The 26,905-nt window shown below is 35.1% G+C and overlaps 2 protein-coding genes across 7 annotated transcripts in view; both read right to left on the bottom strand.

Moving 5' to 3' along the window:
* scalloped (TEA domain transcription factor 1 homolog scalloped) overlaps positions 1-22,500 on the bottom strand; it is a 273,763-nt gene extending 251,263 nt beyond the window's left edge. For 3 of the 6 annotated variants that reach the window (XM_074169382.1, XM_074169381.1, XM_074169380.1), the window contains exon 1: positions 22,336-22,500. Coding sequence is in view for 1 of the 6 variants with exons in the window: in XM_074169387.1 (XP_074025488.1) it covers positions 21,780-21,789 (10 nt within the window). In the remaining 5 variants the exon portion in view is untranslated. Of the gene's footprint in view, positions 1-21,779; positions 22,190-22,335 lie in introns of those variants that run through there. The other 3 variants (XM_074169388.1, XM_074169386.1, XM_074169387.1) reach the window with 2 other exon arrangements.
* A 1,102-nt stretch (positions 22,501-23,602) lies between these two features.
* CRIF (growth arrest and DNA damage-inducible proteins-interacting protein CRIF) lies at positions 23,603-26,194 on the bottom strand. Its single transcript, XM_023160115.2, has 3 exons — positions 25,916-26,194; positions 25,424-25,854; positions 23,603-23,951 (listed from the first exon to the last, which is right to left on the bottom strand). Exons 1-3 carry the CDS (start codon positions 26,040-26,042, stop codon positions 23,712-23,714), a joined length of 798 nt encoding a protein of 265 aa, XP_023015883.1. The 5' UTR covers positions 26,043-26,194; the 3' UTR covers positions 23,603-23,711.
* Between the last annotated feature and the right edge of the window lie 711 nt (positions 26,195-26,905).

Here is a 26,905-nt window from a genome sequence, read left to right as displayed (position 1 = left end):
AAGAATTAACGCCTCAATATCAGTTTGTAACATCTCCAGATATAATTCACCGGTTAAGTTAGCATTGAGAAAAAGAGGCCCAACTATGTGGTTTCCCAAAATACCTGCCCAAACATTTACTTTTTCTGGAAATTGAGTATGTTTTTCACGAAAGATGTGAGGATTTGTGTCACTCCAATACCTCACATTTTGAGTGTTAACATTTCCATTGAGAAAGAAAGTACTTTCGTCACTAAAACAAATTGTCTGTATGTAGCCTGGTTGTTGGTTCATTTTATCGGACATAGTTTCACAGAATTCTAGTCTTCGGTCGGGGTCATCATCTGAAAGTTGGTGCACCATTTTTAATTTGTATGGATGAAATTTGTTTTTAGCCAACACCCTATGTACTGTCCTTTGACTGACTTCACAGATAGACGCAACTTGGGCTGTGGAAGAAGTAGGGTTCACTACCATTTCTCCATGTATGTCAATTTTTTTGTCATCACTAATTGTTGGTCGACCAGATCGTTTGGCATCTTGAACACTACCTGATGCTTCAAACTTCCGAAGAAGCTCCCTCAAATAAACCCTCGATATAAGGCGATCGGGGTACCTCTCATTAAACAGTCGTTCCGCTGCATGGAAATTGTTTCTACATTCACCAAATATTAAGATAGCTGCTACTTTGTCGGCTACAGTACGTACCATTTTGCCTATGTAAACACTTAAACGTCTCGTTAAACAATAGCTTAGGTAAATTTTCAAGGTATAAACACTTTTGACAAGTAGATAATTCAAACACGTCAACCTTTTTGACAATGAACCAGAGGCGTACTTTAAAATCTTTATTAATTAAATGCGAAACAATAATTTTCGTATTTCTTCAATTTATCAATCAAAATCAGCCGAAACCCAAACAAAATTGGTATGACTGAATAGGTATTTTCAATACCTTTCAAACGAGCTGTCACTTGCCATAGGGTCCCATTTAAAATTTTTGGTCACAGTGGCCTTGTGACGTCATTTATGACTACTGCGTCACCTGTTATGACCAGTTAAGAAGCCTACATCCGTTTATTTCCACCCTCCAAATTTCATTATTATAAGTATACCCGTTCCAAAGATACGAGGGGGGGAGGGGACTTTTGACTAGCACTGTATATATATATATATATATATATATATATATATATATATATATATATATATATATATATACATATATATATATACATATATATATATAGATATTGAACAGAAAGAGAAACGAAATTTCTTCTAGACACTCGGTGTACCTCAACATTTCTGACCCTAACGCTCCGAACAATCTCATCGTGATCTGAATTGCATGGCTCCTCAAGGCTGCGTATACCGTGCATGCAGAAAACATTAAAAATAAAAATGCAAATGTAACAGTACATTATGCAAAACCAGCAATGAGTAAGATATGACAATTAGACTGTCGTGCGAAGTAACGGCGAAGCAATTCTGCAATAACCGACGTTCAGATGTAGTTGTTACAGGGAAGGTTGATTTTACACGCTTCACTTTCATTCGACTAATGGACGAATTATGATTGTGGGCAATTTTATACGTCGAGTTTTCATTTCGTGACATCTACGTTCGTGCCATATCGAGTCTCGAGATTCTGGGACTGAGAACATGACTGTCCGATCAGTTTGAATTTTTGCACAAAAAACATTTGAACGCCCGAAAGCACAACACTCGACTGAAAAGGTTATGGCTTCGTTATTTTGGGATATGTGTGGTGTAATATTCATCGACTATATTGAGAAGGGAATTACCATCAACAGGAAATATTGTAGCGTAAATGGAGCGTTTGAAGACCGAAGCAACCGCATATGGCAAATAAAAAATTGTGTTTCATCAAGACAACCCAGAGTGTCACAAGTCAATTGAAACAATGGCAAAACTACATGAATTGAAATTCGAATTGCTTCCTCATCCACCGTATTCGCCAGATTTGGATCCCAGCGACTACTGGTTACTCACAGACCTCAAAAAAATGATCAGTGGTAGGAAATTTTGCTACATAAGTCTTCGTTATTTTGAAATGCAAGAACCTTACAAATATTTGGGAAAGAAAGTTTTTGGCTTTCTACTACTCCACCTTGTTACAAAAAATGTGGGAATCTTCCAAAGAAAGGAACAAGATAGAACACTGCCATCCTCACTGGTATATACCAGTGTAAATGCAATTTGTTACCTTTCATTTGAAGTAGAACTCATGCGAATGATATCTGATTTTTATTCCACAACGAATGTTTGAAATACGAACTGAGTAGAGAAAAGTATCTTCTGTATAATTCAGTGTTCATATAGAAGTATTTGTTTCGAAAGAATTTTTTCTTTCGTATAATTAAATGTTTATATGAAAGTAGCTGTTTCAGGAGGACTTTCTTTCAGTTTGTGTCTGAAAGTTACTTCTTTGCATGATCTACACATCCATATATAGAGTTACTTCCATCCTTTCTTTGGAAGACTCCGTCATCCTTTTTTTTGTATCAAGATGTGTACTATATTTTTCAGCCAGATGACATTAGGCGTAATTAAATATTTGGAATTACCGCGTTGGTTCCAGAAAGTCCTGGTTCTAGCTAGTGTATTCCGATCACCTCGAGATGGCAGTAATAATTGCATATAAAAAGGCTAGCGGCGCAACTGCGAGTTAGTCTGCGTAGGAAAGGCGAAGGAAGCGAAACTGTCTATTGTGAAATAAAGTAACACCCGTTAACAAAAGTATTTTGATTTGACTTATTGTTTTTATGTGTGATTTGTTAGTATGGAAAAGAAGCGATAAATCGACAGTGAATGCAGAACGTTCTAAGAAAAATGGAACTTTCAGTATTTTGTGATTGAGTCCAGTGATAAGGCACTGTGTTTAATTTGTAATGAAACCATAGCTGTTCTCAAATACTATAACATTAAACGAATGAATCGAAACATCTTCAAAGTTACTCCAAGTATACAGGAAGTTTGCGGAAGGAAAAATTTGAAGCTTTGAAACGCGGACTGAAATCGCAGCAATCTTTGTTTACCAAAGCGAATACTGAACAAGAGTCTGCAACTCGCGCCAGCTTTCGTGTGGCTCTTGAAATCGGAAAACGTGGCAAACCATTCACCGATGGAGAAATGATAAAAGAATGGTTGATTGCAGTAGCCGAAAAAATATGCCCAGAAAAGGTAAATTTATTTAAAAGTGTGTTTGTCAGCAAACACCGTGGCTCGGAGGTTGCAAGACATCGCAGAAAATATATCATCTCAACTGTCTGACAAAAATGGACATCATGAGTGGTTTTCTCTAGCATTGGATGAGTCAACGGATGTGTCAGATACTGCTCAGGTGTTGATTTTTATTCGCGGAGTAGATAAAAGCTATGAAGTGTATGAAGAACTTCTTGATATTGATAGTATTCACGGCACAAAAACTGGTGCAGATATTTTTAAGGGAGTTGAAAATGCCATTAATAAAAAGAACCTTCGATGGAGAAATTTGAAATCTATAACAACTGATGGAGGCAAAAATATGTCTGAAGTTCTAAAAGCAGTCATCTCAGTTGTAGACTTCATCAGATCCACTGGCTGAATCACCGACAATTCCGCGAGTTTATTCAACAGATTGGAGAAAATGATTTACCATATCATACTGCCGTACGCTGGCTTAGTTGCGGAAAAGTCCTTAAGCGTTTTTTTGAACTTCGAGCAGAGATCGCCCTATTGCCGATTTAGAAAATAGTGAATGGATGTGGAAGTTAGCCTTCTATGTCGATTTGACAAATCATATGAACGAACTGAATTTGAGATTGCAAGGAGAAAATCAGCTTCTCCCTGATTTATACACCAATATCAAATCCTTCAGGCAGAAAATAATACTATTTCAATCGCAATTACGTAAAAAATGTTTCACACATTTTGAAACATGTGAAATATTCAGCCACATTACAGAGACTGAATTTCCCGTCAATTTCGCAATCGAAACTTTGAGTGCTTTGAATTTTGATACTCGTTTTTCAGATTTTGATGTCATTGCGAATGAAATTAAGTTTTTTCAAAATCCTTTCGATTCTGACATTGAAACCCTGGCTCCGGAAGTCCAAATGGAAAATATTGATTCACGGTGCAGTGATATGCTTAAGAATAAATATCAAAATTCATCTTTGTTGGAATTTTATAAGAGTCTTCCACTGAAACAATTTGATAATTTGCATAAATTTGTTCGTGGGTTGTTTTCTGTTTTTGGTACTACTTACTTGTGTGAGAAAACGTTTTCCAAGATGAAGTACACAAAGAATGTTCACAGATCTCAATTAACCGATGAGCATCTTAAATCTCTTTTGATACAAAGTATTGTCGGTGGAAAATCACAATTACATAAATCTCATTAGTGTTTTTGTTTTACTGTGATTCATTTCAATTATTTGTTAGTTATTAATATGCTTAAACTTAGATACTTAAGTTAAGTTTTCTTTGTCATCATTTCTGTCGTTAAGTTTTACCTTGCAAGTAAATAAAACCGAGTAATTATCCTTCTGTGTTTTCTTCTTCAACTTATCACAGCAATAGTAACAACAATTAGGTAATCATTGGCTGTCGCGGGCCAGATTGATGACAGTAAATCATTGGCTGTCGCTGGCCGGATTGATGACACTGGCGGGCCGGATTTGGCCAGCGGGCCGTAGTTTGGAGACCCCTGCCATAGATACTAGGTATTCCCGTGTTAGGAATCACACGTTAAAAGGTAAGACCTCGTTAATCCTTAGCTCGCACAAGTTTCGACTTCTGAGGGTTGTCGTTCGTAGGGGTGCGACAGCTGGTTAACGGAAAAACAGATTTTAAACAGATTATTGTAAGTCTATTAGCAAAATAGTCATATCAAAACTATCATCATATTCTAGCTGAACGTTATCTCGCAGAAAATGCCAACCGACATTTAATTCTTGATCTTTTCGAGTTTTACGGCTAACCATCAAATTCTCAGTTTTATACACTTCATGATAATTTCAACGATGAATTCGTATGCGCATCGAGAAATGCCGTTCCGAGCAAAAGGAATGCTCTCTGGCTTTTCATGCATACCGACATTATACGAACCTTCGTTTTTCACCCAATTATTTCGGACATCAACATAAAATTTTAATGGAAGATTAATAAACTGGTTTATGGTTATTTTATGCGTATACGCTCGATTCGGCCGTATGTCCGATGACTGTCGATGATCTTCAACGGCCGTGCTTTAAAACAGAAAATTGTTCTCGTTCACAAGTGTCATTTCGCAAAATTCAAGTTCGCCGTTACAGAAAATTATGAATATTACTGGATTCATCCCAACACCAAACCGTTATTTTAACACCTCGACACGTGTTTCGATCACCAACTAATCATCTTCAAGAGGAAACTTGAATAGTTTAATCTGCCTCTTGAAGATAATCACTTGGTGATCGAAACACTTGTCAAGGTGTTAAAATAACAGTTTGGTGTTGGGAGCCGATCCTCAGCCTCGATTGGGCGTTTGTAAATGTGTTTCGCAATGCAGATGATGCCTGTCTTCATTTTTATGAAAAATTATACGGTGTATTTGATCGCAGCGTGCCAAAATTCTTGATAAAATCTAAAAATAATCATCCAGCGTACTTTGAAGGTGCATTAATAAATAAAATTCAAACTAAAACAAAATTTTGGTGTAAATACGAAAGAAACGACGACATTCACGCTTTTCACGAATTCAAACGTCTTCGGGCAAAAATCAAAGCAGCCATTAGAATAGCTTATAAAAAATTCATTCAGAAAACTGAAAGCGAGATTATTCATAACCCCAATAAGTTTTGGTCATTCATTCGAATGAAATCGGAGATAAAATGATACATGAAGGCAAGCTACTCGATAATCCCTCAGATATTCTTGATGGTATTGCAGATTTCCTCAGTGGTTCTTATATAGCGTCAACATCAAGTGACCATGCGAACATCAGTAGTGATATTTCCAGTTTAGTAATCAAAAACTTTATTGAAGATGTTTATCATACCCTAAAAAAAATAAAGCCTGAATTTACTGCTGCACCTGATCATATTCTAGCTTTCATCATTAAAGGTTGTGTCTCAGCTCTGGCTGAACCACTAACAACTCTAATTAATATATGCCTGAAAACATCAACTGTACCATCAATATGGAAAATGTCGAAAGTCTGCCCAATTTTCAAAAAAAGGAGATAAAAGTGAGATAAAAATTACAGACCAATCTCTATCATATGCAACTTTTGCAAAGTGTTTGAGATGCTTTTTGAGAAGACAATCTATTGTCATGTCAGCAATATTATCAGCTCCAAACACGGTTTCATGAAAGGACGTTCAACCACCACCAATTTTGTAACAATCACTGAATGTATTGCAGAGGGTATTGGTTGTCAGTCTCAGAATGACTGATTTTTCTAAAGCGTTTTTTCTAAAGCGTTCGACAGACTTGATCATAGTATCCTGCTCAACAAGCTTTCGACTTTTGGGTTATCTAATGAATTAATTACCCTCTTCAAATCGTATTTTTGCAACCGTAAGCAGTACGTCCAACTCAATTGCCTCAAGTCTATCGAATATATAGCCACATCTGGTGTACCACAAGGACACCTATTCCAAATCTAGGACTCCTATTGTTCAATATGTTCATTAATGATATCGAAGCTTGAGATTGATATCAATTTCCTTTTAAACGCAGATGACTTGAAACTCTATCACAATATAGCATGTTCTAATGATTGCGAACGTCTCGTCCTGAATTTAAATCGTGTTGCTACATGGTGTCGGAAGAATAATATATCTCTCAACATATCCAAATAATGTAATGTCTTACTCACTGAAAGCGAACTTGAATTTACACAACTACGTCATAAACAATCAAGTTCTGGATCGTCCTGACACGCTCACTGATCTAGGTGTTACATTTGATTCATCCCTCTCTTTCAATTTCCTAGACGGTCATCTACAAATAGTGTCACATTCTATCTCAACTAGTCCAGTCATTATAGTAAGTTCACCTCGGAATTCGAGATACCCAGCTGTAAGTCTGTAAATACTTGTATATTGACACCCTAAAAGTTGTCTCAAAACCTACATATGGTAGAGTGTAAGCAACTATTAAATTTCAAGGTCAAAGGTCACAAAAATCGGTTTTTTGCGCTTTTTTTGGACCGGAGGCACCGGTTGACCTGAAGTGATGCTGTGACCGCGCGCTCTCCGCCCTCATCTCGAAAACGGTTCACCGTATAAAAAATTTTTTTAAACAAAATTTGTAGAGAATTTTGTATTCCACAATATTGATAATAAATACAAATAGCAAAAAACCCATAGGAAATGAGATATTTCCAAAAAAGCGCAAAAAACCGATTTTTGTGACCTTTGACCTTGAAATGTAATAGTTGCTTACACCCTACCATATGTAGGTTTTGGGACAACTTTTAGGGTGTCAATATACAAGTATTTACAGACTTACAGCTGGGTATCTCGAATTCCGAGATTCTTACCTAATTTAAGCTTAAATGACTGGATTAACACTCCGCGTACAAATAAAATGAAAAAGTCTCCAATTTATGCAATGTGCGATACCTTTAATTCTGTTAGTCATGTCCTAGATATATTCAACTGCCAGATTATACAAATCAAAAGACATTTCTCAGCTAACTGACAGTTCTGTTTTTAATTTTTTTTTTATATAGATTCACAAATTATGTTATGTAAGTACACATTTGTAAATGCTCCTGTTACTCCCAATTCTGTAATTGGGTTCATCCTGTAGAATTTTGTATGAAATAAATGAATAAATAAATAAATAAAACTAACTTCAGTGATATTCATTACTACACCAAATGTTCCAAACAGTGCAACACAAGTAAAGAAAATTATGTTTGAGGTGTCACAAGATTCGTAATTTCACCTAATAGCCCAGTCAAATTAGCTCAAAAAAGGAACCATCAACACAAAAGTTTTCACAGGCAATTTTCTTTCGGAATCTATTGGTGGGTCACTGGCAGTCTAAATTTAACTTCCCGAGGTACTCACCATCTCGAATCCACTATCTTGAATTTAGGGGTTGATTTTTGTTTATTCAATAACTAGTTTATTTTCAATTTTACTCGAAAAATAGTTATCACAAAAACTGTTTAGAATAAAATTTCTTACAATATCGATACAGGATCGATATTTTTGATTAATATCCGAAAAGACGGGGTGAATTTTTTGTATTGAAAAACTCGTTTATTTTCAACTTTACGAGAAAAATTGTGTTGTACAAAGGCAAATTCATTGATTCATTTTTTTCGATAGCAGAAAATGGATAAATAACAAAACAGTAAATTACAATTTGCGGGTAGGAAACCAAAAGGAAATTTCCGTGCAAAAGTATTCTCAATTCGCCAAAAATTAACTCGCTTCTTCTCACTAAAGTCATTGAGAGAATTCCATATTCAATCTCATTTGAAGCTGGGAAGCGCCTAATAATGCCATTTCTTGTGAGATAAGGGAAAGGAATGCGAAAGAAATCAAATTATGTCCTGATGAATGCAGAAGACTTGTATAATTCCATGAAATGAAGGAAATAATTTGCAACAAAAACCTGGATAAATTTACATTTATTTTCATAATGAAATCGTTGTGATATTTAGTAGTCGAATTAAGAGAAATTAAGACATAAGAACAACATGACTAGAAGACCGTCTGAATGAAATATACACAAAAGAAAAGACACAAATATCTTCTATAAATAGCAAAGCAAATGGAAAGGAAAGGCCGTTTAAGAAGGTGAAATAAGGAATCAACAGACAAAAAGAAACGCCTCTTCAATTGCAATTAAGGGTAATACACGACTTCTTTTTATATCATTCATCTACTATGAACAGTGAAAATGAAATTGGAAGATGAGAATTATTTTCTTGATGAAATGTAAAACTGAATTTTTCAATCGAAATGTGATTTCTCATTGAAAATGACTTTTCTAGAAAATCTACGGACTCAAATATCAATATTCAGTGAGGATTTGAATTTCAATACATTTTCTGGCTGGCGAAATAAAACCTGAAGAATTCGGAAAGCTCGAAACATGTGTATTTTATGTGTCGATGCTACTACGAAACCTAAAGCGAATAGTAGTGCTTTCCACTTTAAAACTATCATTGGCTATTATTTCACCTTAATTTGAATCAATAGGATACCAATAAAGTGAATAGGACGGCATTGCCAAGTAACATTCATCAGCTATCACCCGTCACTTGGCAGCTGTCACTTGTCAGTGGCCACTTGTCACTCGCTATCTACTACTAGTCAGCTGGCACGGGTCAGCTGTCACGTGTCAATCGTAACTTGTCACCTGTCACTTGTTACTCACAACAAATATGGCAAACTGTGGTAAGGCATTTTGTTACTATATCATCGTAAAAAGTACAATCATTAAAATCTACAATTTCTCAAATAAATCCAGAAGTATTATAGTTATGAACAAATTGTTTGATTATCAAATAATGTCTTCACTATCACCATTACTATCATAGTTATCGATAACTATGCTGCCGATAACGTTTCTTTCAGTACGGGTGAATCATTTTTGGTATGAAACCTCCTTGACCTTCAACTCCAAACATGGTCTATCGGATTTATGTCTGGTGAGTTAGGTGGCCAAATCACATTGGTCATTTTTCTTCTCTGAAGTGTTTTGCACAGCTAATGTTCGATGTGGTCGCCTCGAAATAGTCGAACCGCACCCAAAATAATATTTTGAAGATACTACTGCCGGGTCATCCTGGACATAATAACCAGTGAGTGCTAAATTCGGCTAGTGCTTACGTCCCGTTTGCCTCCAAATACGAATTTGGTAGCCATCATTCATCATTTATAACATTAAGAGAGTCATAGTTACGACCGCACCGGGGGGCCTGGGGGGCGGTTAGGCCCCCCAGACGCACCCTGGCGTTGGATGCGATCGGGTGTGGAGGGGTGGATTTTCGGGAAATCCTTGCGGGTACCGCCCCTCACCCCACACCAACAGGATTTCGCAGGGCTTCCTCCCGCTCACCGAACCCGGAATTGCTTCCTTACATCTACGTGTGGCTAACCAAGAGACAGGACCATCGGCAGCGTTCGACCGAACGTTCGTACAAGTTAACTAAGCTCTTCTTTCGCCAGAGAGTACTTGCGTCGCACACCTGCCCCCGCCAACCATGCCAAATCAATTGGGAATATGGTCCCGGAAGTGGCCGGTCGGGATCCTAAGCTCAGATACTAGTAGCTCCGTTCAACCGGGGTCCGACACCTCAAGCGTCTGCATTGGTGCCCTCCAAGACTAGACTCGAATACTAGAGCCCGGAAGAACCGCGAGCCCCGACACCTCGAACGCTCGGATCCGTACAGAAGCAGGCGAGGATCACGGAACAGCATAAGCCGTCCAGTGCCTCGGTATGGGGCTGCAATGCACCCATGAATGGATTACCGCATCCCCGTATCCCTTTACCCGCTAGTGGAGCCGCTGCCCCTAAGAGGCCAACGCCAGTTGGAGATGAGGCTCGCTAGCCTCCAGCCGCGAGCGGGCACTCACCCCCCCCCCTAGAAATCATGTGAGGAAAGTTCCCTTTCCATCGTTTGATGAGTAACCGTCGAGGACTCTTTGGAGCATCCTCTACCACACATCATATGTCGAAGATGTCGCGCCCATTACCCGTGTAGGTGCGGGATAGGGCGGTTCATCAACAACTTTTGGGTGTACGTCATGTGGTCTGCACCGCATACCCTTACGTTACCCCGAGGGGCACTCATCTTAGGAAAGTTACCTTTCCAGCGTTGGATGAGTAACCGCCGAGGGCTCTTGCGAGACACCTCTCCCACACATCTAGCTTGAAACCGGCCAACGCCTGTTACCCGCAGATGCGGGATTGGGTGGTTGACCGATAACTTTACTGGGTGAGTGCCGTGTGGTCTGCACCGGGGGACTGTCAAACACCCATAAGAGAGAGACAGTGATCCCCCGCCACTCACCCCGAACATTTGAACATGTTTCCATAACTTGCTGATTTAAAGGCATTCCCATGTGCATATTACAACAGGTATCCATATCGACTGTGTGATGTCGGTCTTCTCTGGTTGCTTCTGTTGCTTTAATTATCCTATAGACCGTGCTCTTAATAAAACAGAGCTCTCTTGTCATGCGCCACTGGCAAAAATCATCAATGAGAAATCATTGTTTATCGTTTTCAGAAAATCCAGAGGGACTTGTTTATCATATTACGATCAGGAACTATATAGTGAATATTTATATTGAAAATGATTTCATTTCCCCCCACCAAGGACCCTGATTACCGGAATCTTCACTTTCCCTCGTGTAAAATAGTTTTTCTGCAACAACATTTTCACCAACTGATTCATCAACATTATATTCCAATACTAACTGAAACTCATTTTCTCCGGTATTGCAGTAGCTTACATTTCAAATTGAAACAAATCGGTTCAACTTTTCTTTTCGACTTGCCTTGTTGTGCGAGTGTAAATCGTTGCCAAGTCGGTTTATTTTCAGATTAGTGACGCATTTTAACCTCCACAAATCTTTATTCACCACACGACGACTGGAAAACATGGAGAAAATAGATTTGACGATGAGCGTGCAAGATATACTTGAATGCTGAGAGTTTTTCTTCGCTGGAGTATCACATATCCTCGAGTTGAATATTTTATGGTTACGTGCGAAGCGACAGTTTATTTAGTAATACAAATTTTCGAGAACTTGGTAATTCAAAACTATCAGGTTTGGTTTCAAATATAAGCACATAAAATTATATATATAATACACTTGTGTCAACGTTTTTCCCATCCTTGAATCAGTTCTGATATGCACTTTTTGGTATGTCCTTGAACTCTCTCAGCGATTCGGATAATACTCCTTATTGACCTTCACCAGGAGGAGGAAGTTGGACGATCTAACGCCACATTCCCTCAATGGTGACGTCATTCCATTTGGAACTGAGGTGAAATATCTTGGCATTATCCTTGATAAAAAAACTCACCTGGAACGCTCATTTGGAAAATGTTGAACACAACTCCAGACTGTCACTATGGACATTGATTTGTAGTAAAACTTGGAGGTTTAGGTCCCAAAAAAATCCATTGGATATACCTATGTGATGACTGTCAGACCAATGATCACTTATGGGGCAATTGCTTGGTGGCCGAAGGCTTTACAGAAAACGGCTCGGGCGAAGCTCTCTAGCTTACAGAGACAGGCTTGTATGGCTATCCGTGGTGCCATCAGTACCACACAGTCAGCGGCCATGGATATCCTTTTAGAACTACCTCCTCTCCACATTTTTCTGGAAAAGCTAGATGGACTGCATACACAGGGAGAGTGTGTATGAAAGAGCCAGGCTTTGAAAGAGCCGATGTGATTTTCTACCACTTACCAAAATCTTACCATAATAATAGGGGAGCCCAAACGGAGATTTCGGGATTTACTAAAGCGCGGGGGATACCTTGTACCCGGTTAAGTACCTCCACCAAATATGAGCCCCATATATAAGGCCGCCTGTGAGGAATGAAGGATCAGATTAGTGAAAAAAAATTGATCATCAGAAATTCTCGAGCGCGTCAGATTAAGGTAGGGTGAGTTAATTACCTGCTGAAAAGTGTATATTCCAGTAATCTGACAATTTGAGAGTGACGTAAAGAAAGGGGAGGGCAGTTAAGTTGTAAAAAAATAACGTCAATTCGACATTCTCGGGGGTAGCTAATTTTTTTTTATTTTGAAGGAAATAATTCAAGGATAACGAAAAATATAATTTGACGATTTCCGCAAGCCGAAATAACAAAAATTCGTCGATAAAGTTTAATGCGTGCAGCTGTGTAATATCTATATTTCTGGGAAAAAAACTTTTTGGCTTTCTACTACTCCATCTGATACAAAAAAAATGGATGAGAGAATCTTCCAAAGAAAGGAAGGAAGTAATCAATTTGAAAATAAGTAACTCTATACATGGATGTGTAGATCATGCAAAGAAGTAACTTTCAGACACAAACTGAAAGAAAGTCCTCCTGAAAGAGCTACTTTCATATAAACATTGAATTACACGAAAGAAAAAAAATTCTTTCGAAACAAATACTTCTATATGAACACTGAATTATACAGAAGATACTTTTCTCTACTCAGTTTGTATTTCAAACATTCGTTGTGGAATAAGAATCAGATATCATTCACATGAGTTCTACTTTGAATGAATGGTAATAAATTGCATTCACATGGAACACTGTCACCCTCACTGGTATACACCGATGTTTCGCCTGAAGACATCCCTTTTTTTGTATCAGATGGAGTAGTAGAAAGACAAAAACTTTCTTTCCCAAAAATTAATCACTTCTAAAAATATAACCCCTTCAATTCATCTATATTTCCTTCTTCGAGTTTCTATTTCTATTTCTTTATTCACTTTTTCTCTATCTATTACTCTCTCACTCCGTCCCCACTCTCAATTCTGTTGCCATGTTACAAATGAAAGTGGTTAAAAACATAGAAAGTTTCATTTCTCTTTTCTTCATTAATTAATCAATTGATTATAAAAAATTAAATTTTATGAGCATTTTTTAAAAATTATTTTCTTCTGCTGATATTTCCACCTCATTGTAGCCATAGACTCCAACCTCTGGATGTTGCAGTTTACGGGCCTTTCAAAACAAGATATTGAATAGTTATGAACGAGTGGATTGTGATTTAAGACTGGTAAATAACTGATTTTCACAGAAATGAGCAATTTCACAGTTCTCCAAAATACTCGATAGAATTGATAGTGAGGCAAATTGTTTGGAAGATTTTTCTTGTTCTCTTTCGCCATGATCATCGTCAAAGGTAAAGGTTTTTAGCATTGAGGAAATCTAGCAAATGCATTTGCTCACCTTTTCCAAATGTTTTTTTTCCTCGTTTGGAAGTTTCATCCCAATAGAATAGAGTTAATCAAAAAAACCATAACATTAAACCACAATTCATTAGTTGTCAACTATTTCAGGTCTAGATGTAATTATATTTGGATTGTACTTGATAAAAATGGGGATTTTTTAAAATTTGTCAAATCCTTTGAGAACAAAGAGTTTTGGAATAGTTTTAAATGAGTTCTAGTGGATATAAATGCTATTTTTACTGCGTGTCTGCTATGTTCAAGCAATAAAATGTTGAAGTATGATGGTAATAAATTATTAAAAATTTTAGAAACAAACAATAGTGTGTGTATCTTTGCATACTATTTATAGTACCTACATTCGGCCGTTTCATAGTCACTGAGATATTTCTACCCGCTATGCCTCTTGAGGCGCCGCTAAGGAGCCATTAAAATAGTGACTTACTTCAAGAGGCGGCCGACACTGCTTATCATATTGTGTTAAAAGTAGTATTAATAAGCGTTGGACTGAGGGTAATAATATAAATTTTCTAATGATATATTCTGTATGATATCGTGAAAACTAATTTTGTTTAAATATTTTATTTTGAGGACAATTGACATTTGAAATAGTTTTTATTATTTAGGATTGTTACCTTCTACAGAGATCTATAAAATAATCAGAATATTAAATTCAAATACAAATGTATATATGTACTGCTTCGCTTCGAGAACAGTAACTCGTCTTGATAATGCCATCTGAGATGATGGCGAAACGTCGACTATCGAATAGTACACAACGGATGAACACCCGGAAAAACAACACATCATATTCTACCATCCGTGAAAACCTACATTGTAATATATATATATATATATATATATATATATATATATATATATATATATATATATATATATATATATATATATATATATTTGTATTTGTATTTGATCCGTGTATGTGATATTATCTCTAATTTGAAGGTGTGTATATATATATATATATATATATATATATATATATATATATATAGTTTCTCTCATTTCTGGACAAACTATAACCGAAATAATTATCGTTCCTAAATTTTGCAAACTGTTAATCTGCTTTCAGTTGTTCTCTGTAGATTCTTGAGAAAATAGTTTTTCAATTTTTGTTCTAATACAAATAAATAAAATTGTGCGATAATATAGTTGATTATCTTTAAACTTCTAACACACCATGTTATTTTCTCTCTACAAAATAATCGAGTAAAATTCTTTTCAAACGGTACAGTTTATCTTTTCCCAGAGTATAGTTAACTGGTCACATCGAGACTAATTGGAGTAATTAATTTAATCATTCGGATCGATAAAATGATCATTTAAGGATTTTAATTTTCCTAATTGACCTTATTTAAAAACTAGAAAATCCATACATTTTGTAGATTTATTGGCGTTTCCCTTGGTTAATGGCTGTTAACGATCTCATTAGCCAAGCGAACGCATAAATTAGATTTTTACAAAATTAACGGAAAATCAATTATGTATTTGAAATCAGAAATTACCGAAGGTGTAAATATTTATGTAAAGCCGTTCGTGATATCGATTTTGATGCCTTTAAAGTGGATAAATAATTTTTGTAAGTATTCAATTCAATTTAAGTTTTCATTGAATAACATTTGGGTATAGCTTACATTTTTAGATATAATTTTTATTGTAATACTTAAGTATACTTGAATACAACTTCATAATTCTACTTTTTTTTTGTTACTGAAATATGATAAATCAATTTTTATATACTTACTGCAGTCATATTTTACCCAGCCGAGATCATTTTAAACTTAATAATCGGTACTCAACAAACAAATTACTTATTTTTGCATGTTTTATATGTAATGTCAAATTGCATCGACTTCCTATTACTTCATTCAGTAATATAGTATTATTTTACATTTTTCAAGTATTTCAAATTGTAAATATAAAAAAAAACAAGTTTTTCCCATTATTCACACTTTGGAATTAATTCGCCGTTGAAATTCGGTATTTAATATCATCGACATCACCAGATAATTTTATAGAAGCGACATCAAGACAATCTCAACTTGTGTCTGATTTACATTTTTACTACAGTTTTCCAGAAATAAACCGCGTTATTTATGACAGTTGACATTATAAATCGTGTTTTCTACATATTCATGTGTCTTCAATTTGAAAATAGCTACACATTGATATTATTAGTATATACTTTACAAATGTAACCAACTTTTTAATACATTTTTTTCCAATTTCTTTCTTCTCATTCACGATTCAGGCGTAGATTTAAGATTATTCACCAATTCACAAATTTTCGAAAATTTTATTGCTGTTGTTTTATATACCTTTACATCGACAAATCAATAATTGAATCAATTATCACTTACAACTTCTATATAATAAAAACTATTCGGAAACAGAAAATGAATTCGGGAGCAAAGCAGTCATCATTTCGCAGAATTCTATTCTTCGATCAGGGTCATCAGTTAATTGGTGGTATATAGTTCTAGTAAAAGATATAGTGCCCCCTACCTCCCAGCAGTTCCCCTTTAATAACAAACACAACGCGGTACTCATCGCTACAATCTGTTGGTCACCGTAACATGACTTCAAATTTAATGTTATGACTCATCAGCCAATCATAAAACTCGGTTAGTAAAAATTATCCAATACGAACAGGCAATTCTTCAGTCCACGAGGACTAATTCGTTGCGGCATAATTCCTTTGTATTAGTTGTTTTGGCCTTTGACTTCGCCGACACCTTCAAGATTACTATATCGGTTACTTCGACTATACCATTGTAATTTTGTATGGATGATACCTATTCCTCTTCAAAAGTCTCAACACAGTAGGACATTCGCGACGGAATAAGTAGACTGTTCAGGATTTACTACCATCTCTCCAATTATTTTCACTTGCTGTTCTTCCGGAATGGACGGATGACCTGGGGCTTTTTGTTAAGTACACTTTAGGTAGTTCTGAGTTTGGATACAATTCTCTCAAATATTTTCTACTGATAGGATCGAATATTCGGAAAACGTTCATTGAAAATCCTTTCGGTCTCGTGGCCTCGCACCGTAAATAGAAATCGCTTCAATTTTTTCTTCCAATGGACGAGAATTGGTAATTTTAGAGATTGTTGACGTGGAACCTTTCTACTAATAAAACCGTAAACTAAATGAGAATATTCTAGATAACTGAACAATGATGTTCATTGTGGTACTGACATTTTTTGACGCTTTAATAAACAAAAAATAACTTAACAAACCTTATCGGGTTGTTGGAACCGCCATATGGCAGATAAAAAGGAATATTTCTAGAAATATCGATATTAATGTGTTTGTCTTCAGGAACTTATTAAATGATCCGCCATTTTGTAGTAGGTGAAGAAATTGACTTCATATTCTAGGGTTGTGTAGTATTTATCAAGAGCTTCAAAATGGTGTGTCACAGTCGCCATTTTGAAAGTTTATCTGTCAATTTCACTTCAAAATAAAGTATTCATGCATTAATTTCATCAACCCAAATTTCAATTTTTTGAGTTGACCAGTTCAAAAAATAAAAAGGGGGAACATTAACGAAATGCACTGAGAAGTTTGACATCCATTTTGTCCACTTTGTAAAAGTATATTATTATGGTATATTATCTTCTGATATATTCTTGAATACATTCACATTACATGTAAAAAAAGCAATACCGAATCCCGGGAAGTGAAATAGTTGTTATTGTTACCAGTTTATAAAAGTTTCATTATTTTTCAAATAATGAGTTATAGATATAGGTATAGATATACGATATAGGTGGCAGAAAAGGCCTTTTAGTCTAAAGTCTATCCAAATCCAAGATAGAGTAAAACAAAACAAAACTGAAGCGTGATGTTCACGTGATCGCCCAGTGTCAGATGGAAAGGGCAGCGTTCATTGGTGAATTTGCCTTCTTGGTACGAGTTCGGTACCAGCACAGGGTTGTAATCAGTCTTTTTCGTGTTTGTGTGGCGTGCGTTATAGTACCTATATTGTTTAAAATTATTGTTTTACAAGATGTCCAGTACAGACACTGCTGATGACACTGTGAGCTATCCTCTGAGTCCAGCCAGGAAACGATCCAAAAAAGACATTTGAATGTTGAGATGAAAGAAGTGATTTTAAATGTGTTCAAGAAAGAGATGGAAGAAATTGAGACATCGACTGTCGACGAAGTCGTATCGAAAGTTTCCGGAGTGTGTTGCGCTTCAATTTACAATGTTTTACGGGAATATAAACAAAATCATACATTTTCCAAACCGAATACAAATCAGAATCGTCAAACCATTATAAAATCAATAGATGATGCTGATAAACATGCAATTAGGAGGAAAGTGCATGAGTACATTTTCAGAAATGAAATACCCACGATAGACAAAGTACTCACAGAAATAAATGAAGATGTTTTATTGCCAAGTTTTGAGCGGTCAACATTCCATAAAGTATTGAAACATTTGAATTTTGTATGGAAAAAACGAGGGCGCAATAGTTTATTATCAGATAGAGAGGAAATTGTGTTATGGAGGAGAGAGTTTTTGACCAAAATTAAATATTATAGGGAACAACAGAGAACAATTTATTATATGGATGAAACCTGGGTTACTACCCCTAAAGTATGGGTCGATGAAACTGTGACCTCATCTAGGAGGGCCTTTCTAGATGGACTATCCATCGGATTAACAAATCCATCAGGTAAACTTATATTTATATTAAGACCTGCCTCAATCTCAATATATAAAAAGTAACCCTCGTATTTGTTTTATTCACTTACATACCTCTTCATAATTTCAGGTAAAGGAAAACGGATTATTATTTGTCACATCGGCAATGAGAATGGGTTTGTTGCTGAAGGGCTGTGGTGTTTCGAGTCGAAGAAAACTGGAGATTATCACGAAGAAATGAACGGTGAATTTTTCGAACAGTGGTTTTCCAAAGTTCTACCCCATCTGGAGGATAATGCTGTGATTGAAATGGACAATGCACCTTATCATTCGCGACGGTTAGAGAAGATTCCGACAACATCTTCAAAGAAGGTTGAAATCCAAAATTAGCTGCGATCAAAGAATATTAGCTTTGAAGACTCAATGCTAAGGTACAGCTACTTAAAATTGTAAAGGAGCGCAAGCTTGAATACCAAAAATATATAGTCGACGAGATGGCAGCAGGCCAAAACAAAATTGTCCTTCGCCTGCCTCCATACCACTGCAAGCTCAATCCCATCGAGTTAATATGGGCGGATGTGAAGAATTTTGTAGCTCAGCATAACATCACGTTCAAATTTGCAGATCTCAAAGTACTTTTTGATGAGGCTTTGAAAAGAGTCACAGCGGAGAAATGGGAGAAGTGTGTTCGGCATGTGATATCGGAAGTCGAGACAAAGATGTGGAAGCTTGATAACATAATAGAGGCACAAATCGAGCCACTGATAATTCAGATAGGTGAGGATGACACTACTGATGAAGAGACAAATTCATCCAGTTGAATAATTTTGATCAATATTCCTTTTGATTTTACATAAAATTAAGATTATCAATAAAGAAATAATAACGTCTCTTTTCATATATAATGCTTGAGTGCGCTGTGAAAAATTCAATGAAAATCTTTTTATATTACACATATTATCTGCATTTTTCCCGTTAAACTGCAAAACTTGTGCATTTCACTCGTTATTATAAAAAAGTTTTTCTAAGTATAATATAGCATTTGCGATCAACAAGATGTTGGTTCTGAATACGACCCTGGCCAATTCTTGGGATTTTCAATATCACGTGCGTACTTAGGGCATGTCAATTTTTACATCCACTCTATTTTGGATTTGAATTTGCTTTAGTATACCTGAAAAATCTGAAAAAGAAGTATGGCAAAGCCTTAAAGTATCGTTATCTCAATTAACTTTAATAAATGTAAGGACATCTTCCGAAATCCCTTAGATTTATGCCCCTCATAAATATTTACCGCAGACGCCAGCCAAACTACAGGGGGTAACCTAAAGTAAGGATTACGCAGTAGTGATCAGCCTTTAATCTCATTATAATTATTACACAATTGGTTTGTTTTCAGAAAACCAAGATGGTACTTGAAACTACCGCACTTTCGTTTATGATTTTGTTGGAGTCTCTGTAAAGGTATTCATCTTAAATTGGCAGAGTGCAGTGTAATTCATATTCTTAAGGAGATGAGAGATACTGATATTGAGAATCTGTTTAAACTTTGCCATGCGGACATTGAATGGACTATGAAAACATGTTGATAAAACTTTCAGACAGGAAGTCGTTCGACTCACCCTCAAATGTGAAATAGAGACCTGTTTTCTTTGCGCTTTTCAAAGCCATGTTTCATATAAGCTGGCAATGCTCTGATATTTTTGAAAGTTTCGTTAAAATTCAGTCCTAGCCAGTCGAAAACGAACTTCTATTTGAATACGATTTATATACGAGAAAAGTTGAAAGTTCTAGAAACCACCAGGAATATGAGATAAAAAATACCAGGTGTCGCTCGTAATTTCGAAGATACTGGAGTAATAAATAATCTGAGTAACCATTACTGCTTGCAAAGAAATTATAATACGTTTAAAACATTTTTCAATGTAAATAATTACGTTACACAGGTATGGAAATAGTTTAGGAATATTAGGGTATATACTCAAAACAACAGAAATACTTATATTAAAAACTATGAAAGTTGTGATGAGATATCATGAAATGCTTCTTTTATAAAAGTTGCCGATTTGGAAGCTCACCGTAGTTATAAAATACTTATTGGGTAAGATATTGAGAACGTTTTTATGTAGTTTCCAAAAGACCTAAATCATAATATTACGCCTTAAATCATCAGTACTATTAGTACTAAGTATTAGTATTATTATTACCGCTCACAATGAGATTTCTGGAAAATGGGCGGATAGACCTCGGTTCTTGTAGATACAAAAAAAAACATAAAAAGTGACATTTAATCTTATCGTAGTTTTGATAATTTCGGAGATACTTCAATTATTGCTTAAAAACTACGACATCTAGTAAGAAAAGTGTAGACTTTATAATATAAACAAGGTACCATAATCACTTCATTGTAGATACTAATTTCATCGGGAGATTTTTCGCCTAACTATTCAACATTGGTAAATCTTAAAAAGTTCATCAATCGCTTGGAATTTGCAATGAATAGTTGGATACAACAAGATAAGATTTTCATCAACATTAAAATGTTCACAACACAAAAAATTTGTGAAATTCTTCTAATCAGCTAGAATTCGATTATAGCTACAATTTTACTAACAAATTTCCTTCATTATTTTGTACAGTTCACTATGATTCAAGTATCATGAATTTATGTCGAAATGTCAATACAGTAAGTTTGAAATCCTTTCCAAAAAAATACCTATTTATAATAATTACCGAGTTTATTGCTTACATGAAATCTAACTTAGTACTTAAATACCATTTTAGTGTTTTTTTATGTATGAATTTTTGTTCATTACTAAGTTTTGTGATGTATTTTCTAGTTCCTAGTTTAAAAGAACGTACAGTAATTAGAGAAAAATTTTTGTCGAAAGTTGTGTATTTTTTATAGGAGGACAAAAAAGTTTGGAGGTGAAAATATTCACCATTTTTGTATTATTAACTGCTATATCTATATGTGTATGTTTTCAGAAATATTGTTTCTAGTAAAAAAAGTTTTAATTTTACAGAAACTATTGAAATAATAGAAATACACTTAGAAAACGAGAAAGCTATTAAGTTTAAACTGTCACTTGCATGTGAATTTTTTTCAACCGATTGACCGTTAGTTAAACCAGCAATGTGTAAACACTCCCTCCTGGATGCGAAAACAAATGTTTAATTGAAAAGAAAATACCTAAATACATGCCGCTTGCAGTGGACACACGCAAAAATCAAAGGTAATCCAAAACTCTATCCGTCGGTAAACACTTTCAATTCCGCCGGGAAAACAATCACAAAAACTGCATCAGTAACCTCTTGTCCATCGCACTAATCACCTGCACTCATTCGATTATGGGAAAATTTTTCAGTTCACAAAACACCACTGAGCCACGATTGTTGTAAACAATGTGTGAACTGTGGCCGCTGCCTCTAGCTAGCCAATCCACCAAACATAAGACAGTCCCATATTCACTAGGCACTGACCACTAGATCACTTCGCGACTTATCCGATATCTCGCAGGAGAGATTGATTGTTATCATTTGAGATTTTTGACAAACTAATATTCGAATTTCAAACGGGACCGAGGCCCGCCGTCGTCCCCAGTCGTCACAAGTTCGTAACAGCAAGCATGACAAGTATGTAAAGTATTGTAGGAATTGTAGACACATTGCTGACATTCTAACGGATATTTGGGCCGAAACGCACAGAAAACTGTATGAAAAACGATCATAAATTGTAATGTACTTACCAAAATTGAAAATGTGAGCCTCTTCACCGACTTTATTGGATAATTAGGACGGATTTTGGTCCGTTAATACGAGGAGTTTGTCTGTTTGTGGTATGCTAGGAATGGTACAAAGAATCTGGATAACGCAAAGACTCGCGCGCACTCGTACTGCGCATAGTAAGCGTTCTAAAAGCCTGTTGTCGTCGAACCTCTCCCCGTTCCCTTCCATCAGCCATTTTCCAAATATAAATAAAAATGATTCTGTACTGTCAGCGACATCTAAGATGCATAGAACACACTACCTTTTTTTAATATATAAAGATTCCTGTCAGTTCTGTCATTTCACTATCCTCTCTCTGGTGGTTGAAAGCTGAAGTACTGCATGTGAAAAAATACAATTTCAGTATTTTGGAAATGATTTCAAACAGACATATTCTCTGTTAACAGGATGAGTCACAAGTGACGAGAAGCGAATATTTTCAATGAAGTTTCATGACAGGAATATGCAGATCATGTTTCACTCCTTTTTTTGACTTCTATGATAGGTTCTGTTCTAAGAGGATTTTCTATATTGAAATGCAGTTGATTCAGAGATATTGCAATTTAAAAAAACTCCTTTCACTCGTACAAAAACAGTTATACAAAATAAATTTTTGCAATTTGAATCAGAAGTCTTTACTCAGGATATTCTTCTATTCAACTTAAATGGATACCTTACAGAGCGTTCTGTAACTTTCTATTGTTGGAAATGAGCAAAGAGCAATTGTAATCATTCTGTTTTTTATTGAAAGGAACATGTTCGAAGATTTTCCAAAGTTCTCGTTACTTACTCTGTATAACCATTTTGCGAAGATATTTGCTGGGACTTTATTTATATATATATATATATATCTATGATCTTGAGGTGGGTAGTAATACTATCCTCAATCTTCCGTCATATCATTCAGCCACATTTCAGAAAAAATTTACTCCAGGTCACAGAAATTTAAAATCAAAAGAGCAAATAGGATCTGCCTCACGGCAGCGTCAGTCATAAAAAATAAATTGAATAATACTGATTATGAGCATTTGAACTGGAAAGAAAGCTGAATCATGTCTACCATAGACAATTATGAAAGGTCATCGTGATTACATTTGTACAATATATCAAAAAAAAATTTGAGTTTCTAGTTATGTATTCCTTTTATTTCAAGTAACAAACTACAGAGTAATCCTCATTTTGATTACTCCTTTTCTTTATCACTCTTTAAGATATACACCATACATATCATGGGAAAACATACTCCAATGGGCTTCTGAAAATGTATGTATGTTAGGATTATCTTACTTCCAAATGAATAATTAAATGGACATTACAATAAATGTATTCAATAAATTCCTGTATCTACATTTTTACATTACTCATCTTTAACATTAGTAACATTTTGTGTATCTGCCTTTTCTGTGTCTACAGGTTCCTTTTTCTTTAGCAACTTATCAAGCATTTTTGCTTCTTTGGCTTTTCGCCTTTCTTCTTTCATTGTTTTCTTCTGTTCCTTTTCCTTCTTCTCTAGAAGTTCCTTGAATTTTTCATCCTTTGGATCCACTGTATAACCAAAGTGTTGTTTAACTTCTTCAATCAACTTTTCTTTACGAGCCTGAAATAATAGTTGGTATAGAACATCAAAACAGACATTTGACTTGTAATTCAATTCTGTCAATGTTGAAGTTGAAGTATTTATTCAGTAAAACCAAGTCAATAATTAATTCAGATTTGAAATTTTTTGTTTTATCAGTGATTTTAATAAAATCGGGTCCAGGTTCTGAAAGTAACTACAAGTCTATGAAGATGACTATGTGTATCATATCTTACTGTAGACATTATTTTAATTATGGAGTTCAATTTTTTTTAAAGGTCACTTTTATAATAGAATGTGTACAATGACTTGGACATACTCCACATAAAACACAAGCAGCAGTATAAATATTAATTGTAATGCAAATACCCTGTCCACTTGTGTAACTCTGCCTCCCAGAGGAGTTAATTTTCTTGCTGAGAGTACATTCTATAATATTCTCGGGTTTAAAGGTAATAGTGAAATATATAATTATTTTATTGGAATCATTAATGAGATGATTCCTTTTACAACTACTATACTGAAAAATACATGTGATTTTATGTAAAGAAGGGGAATAATCTAAAACCTCACCACATATCGACAAGGGGGAGGGGGATTAAAAAGTTGTGAAAAGCTAGATATCCTTGTCATTTAATATTGTACTTGCATTCAATTTATAGTTTTCCTGAAAGCATATATCACAAATTGTTAAAGAAAAAATACTGACAATTTAAGTGAAATTAACCAGTACTTACTTGCAGTTATTGAATACCATTACAATGTTAAATAACAATCAATGATGTCAATATTAGCAAAGCAGGTAGGTATAATTTATTTTAATTAGAAAAATATTTCTAATTAACAAGAAAAATAATTTCATTTTATTTTAGTGCATTTTCTAAGTTTGCTTCAATAAAAATTTCCTTTTTAAATATTTTATTCCTGAATATTCATCATTATATTCATGAATAAAATCAACTTGAATACAAAGAAAATCATTTGCTACTTGAAAAAAATTGTTGACCGATTTACTGAAAATAATTTTCCAAAATTAAAACAAAAATAGTGTCAACATACCTTTCATTAACCAAGTTAGCACTATCAAGAGATAACTAAAGGTTCATTTTATACCAGAGGTTCCAATCCTACCTAAGTTGAATAATCTAATTTTTTCTAAACCTTAAATTTACCAACAAAAATTAAAACACTGGTAATCTGTAAATTACAATTTATAAAATAATCTTATCTCAACCTCAACCATCCTGTATCCTGTTAGTATTACTATTTTGGTACTTTTTTGTACCCAACTGAATCCCACTTGAGGTGATGAATGTAGTATCAACACTTTCTCTTTTACAGTTAGATTTTTTGAGGTTAACATATGTCTTCATATTTTCTTTTTTAATCTACTGTTTTTGTGTGTAAGGTTGAAAAAATTTGTGTCAGCAAGGTCATTTAGAGTGTTCATAATCATACTAGATAGGTAATAAAAATTCACATTTGTTACTCACCTTTGCAGCTTTAGCTTCACTTTCTTTTTTAGCAATTTTCTCATACAACTCTTTCTTCCACCCCTCCAGTTTTTCCATTTTCTCAATAATCTCTTTTTGTCGTGCTGCTTTTCTTTCTTCTTTAACTTTGCGTGTTTGCTGCGCATCAGCTACCATTTGTGGTATGCTAAACGGATACTTGACTCGTTCATATTCTTTCACATCATCCAATTCTTGTTTTATAGGCCAGCAGATAGACGGATCAATACCAGAGGCTTCTCCGTAACGACCGTAAGTTCTTCGCAGATATTTGAGAGTTCCGTGATGCCAAAACCTAGGCTCAGGGTAAGGATTTTTATCCATTAAAATACTTCTATCATGTCGGCGGAGACGTGATTTATTTCTTTTGGACTCTATTTCTTCCTCCTTTCGTTTCGACTCCTCATCAATAACTAAAAGATGAAAGGAGTTACAAAGAAGTCATACAATCTTTACATAATGCTATAAACTCACAGTCGGATTGCGTGAGAGACTCTCTTTCTATTTTTTCGATATCCACTTGTGAACTGCTAGAACGCATAAAAAATAGACCTCTAGGTATGGATGTAATTTTTTTTACAATTTCATGACGAATCATCATAAATCCCTTTTTTTTTGTGCAGTGTAAAATCAATAAGGGTTTTTATTAAACGTTGCTGCTCACCGATATCTACCAGACTTTTAAAAAATTATGTTTTTTCATTTCCTGATATGTGACTTAACCTCATTAAATAATTCAATATTCAATGGTTATCGTGGAAGAAGAAACTTGACAAGACTCAAGAGAACCACTATCACAAGGTGGCGGTGTATATCTCAAGGAAACGAAGTGATATTTAGTTCTGACCGTTTTACGAAATATTATATTTGACAGTTCAACAAAAATTCTTTCAAAACCATTGGAGTAAAAGTATTGTTGACAAAAATATCCTTTTTATTTTTTAAGACAACGCTAGATCAAAAGTAGAAGGCGACGCAGTTTTCAAAGTTAAAGCATATGATACTTTTGTTAGAAGACTGGTCTATAAAAGTTTTTCATGAAATCAAGTCTTCACGGAATGAAATTATCTCCAACGAATTGAAGTGATGAGCGGTGAATGCAACTCAAAAGTAGGTCAGCTATATCAATTCCCAATAATATTGACTTTTGCGAACAAACTGATATTAGGTGAAAGGTTGTTGTTATAGTCATCTTTAGTTCAGACAGGTTGGAGCCTAGTTGCTTTACCCTTGCGGCTGGCGTTTGTCAAGACAAATGGATCATGGCGAAAGGTTTTTTTTACCGTATGGTTCATGAATTGAAGATCTGAACAATCACGTGCGAGATTTTGACTCTTGTACCATCTGTCAACATGTGTAGGAAGTTGCTACCATATCATTTCTGGCCAGAGTTTTTTTGCCAGAAAAAGGAATCTGGTTGTTTCTAGACACGGTGGAACAAGTGTTGTGATTTTGTAAAGTCAT

This window comes from Leptinotarsa decemlineata, unplaced genomic scaffold (genome assembly GCF_025532065.1).
Source record: "Leptinotarsa decemlineata unplaced genomic scaffold, Ldec_3_MD MMD2_P_RNA_scaffold_5, whole genome shotgun sequence".
Lineage (NCBI taxonomy): Eukaryota > Metazoa > Arthropoda > Insecta > Coleoptera > Chrysomelidae > Leptinotarsa > Leptinotarsa decemlineata.
This window is presented reverse-complemented; position numbering and strand designations above follow the sequence as displayed.